Source organism: Phaseolus vulgaris, chromosome 5 (assembly GCF_000499845.2).
Source record: "Phaseolus vulgaris cultivar G19833 chromosome 5, P. vulgaris v2.0, whole genome shotgun sequence".
NCBI classification, from domain to species: domain Eukaryota; kingdom Viridiplantae; phylum Streptophyta; class Magnoliopsida; order Fabales; family Fabaceae; genus Phaseolus; species Phaseolus vulgaris.
In genome coordinates, this window is record NC_023755.2 from 29117777 (window position 1) to 29118978 (window position 1202).

Here is a 1202-nt window from a genome sequence, read left to right on the forward strand (position 1 = left end):
AAAAGTTAGTATAATGCATATATAAGATGTATAAATGCAGAAAACAGAGAGAAGAACCATAGCTAACACATACTTGTTTCTAACATCCCAACCAACTAATTTGCAAAACTCATTCATAGCTCTCTCCCATCGATAAACCTTATCTGGGTCTCCTTTGAATTTCTCTCCGAGTGACTCAAACGCCTTCTCGTATACCCCATTCTGCTGTCTTAAGTGAGACGGATCAACATGATAGAAAACAGGGAAAACAGTTTGGTTAGATTGTTGTTGTCAACAAGCTATAGTGGTCATTTCGTCCAAACACCATGAAGAGGAAGGATAATCTTGGGAGAAGACGATGATAGAAATCTGAGAACCTCTAATTACTTGTGGAAGCTGTGATGAAATGGATTCTCCTTTGTGAAGCTTGTGGTCATCTTTAAAGACAAAAATACCCTTTCGAAGAAGATGAGAGCATAGATGATCAACAAAAGAGTTGCGGGTGTCAGGACCTTTGAAACTGATAAACACATCGTATCTATAGTCTTGGTTTTGGATGGTGTCGAAGACATTGGAAGAAGAACCAGATTCTGATGAGATAACATTGGAAGAAAAAGCAGATTTTGATGAGGTAACACTGGAAGAGGATGATTGACCACAACACTGGCTCCAAAACCATCTCATCCCTGATTTCTTCAGGTTTTTCACCAAAATGGTGTATTTTTTTTCATATTTACGTAAATGGGCAAAAGTAGAAAAAATTATAGAAATGGACATTTTTTAGTAAAGTTGTCAATGGTGTAGGCAAGATCAATTAAATTTGTTAATCTCTTTACTTTTTATTTTTTAATTAAAGTTTCTAACTAGGTTGGCAACTTCAATGTAAATAAAATTGGATACTGAATTGGCAATTTCACTCCATTGAATTTGCCAATCTGGTTGGCAAGTTCAGTTGATTTTTTTTTTTTAAAAAGAAATGATAATTAATATTTTTTGAAATAAAAATATATAGTTAAAAAATTTAGTTTATTATAATATCAAATTTTATTTTATTTTATTTAAGAAAATGGTATATAAAGTTGAAGAATTAAAATTACTTTTTTTACAATAATTTTAAATAAATTGCGTTAAAAATGAGTTGTGTGATAAATTAAAATATTTACTATTTTTTAAATATTGTTAAAGTTAAAAATACACTTATAAAAATGTGATATGATTTATGT

At 30.5% G+C, this 1202-nt stretch overlaps 1 protein-coding gene across 1 annotated transcript; it reads right to left on the reverse strand.

Moving 5' to 3' along the window:
* Positions 1–270: 270 nt before the first annotated feature.
* LOC137834265 (toll/interleukin-1 receptor-like protein) lies at positions 271–663 on the reverse strand. The gene has a single exon (XM_068642327.1). It carries the CDS (start codon positions 661–663, stop codon positions 271–273), a length of 393 nt encoding a protein of 130 aa, XP_068498428.1.
* Positions 664–1202: the final 539 nt, after the last annotated feature.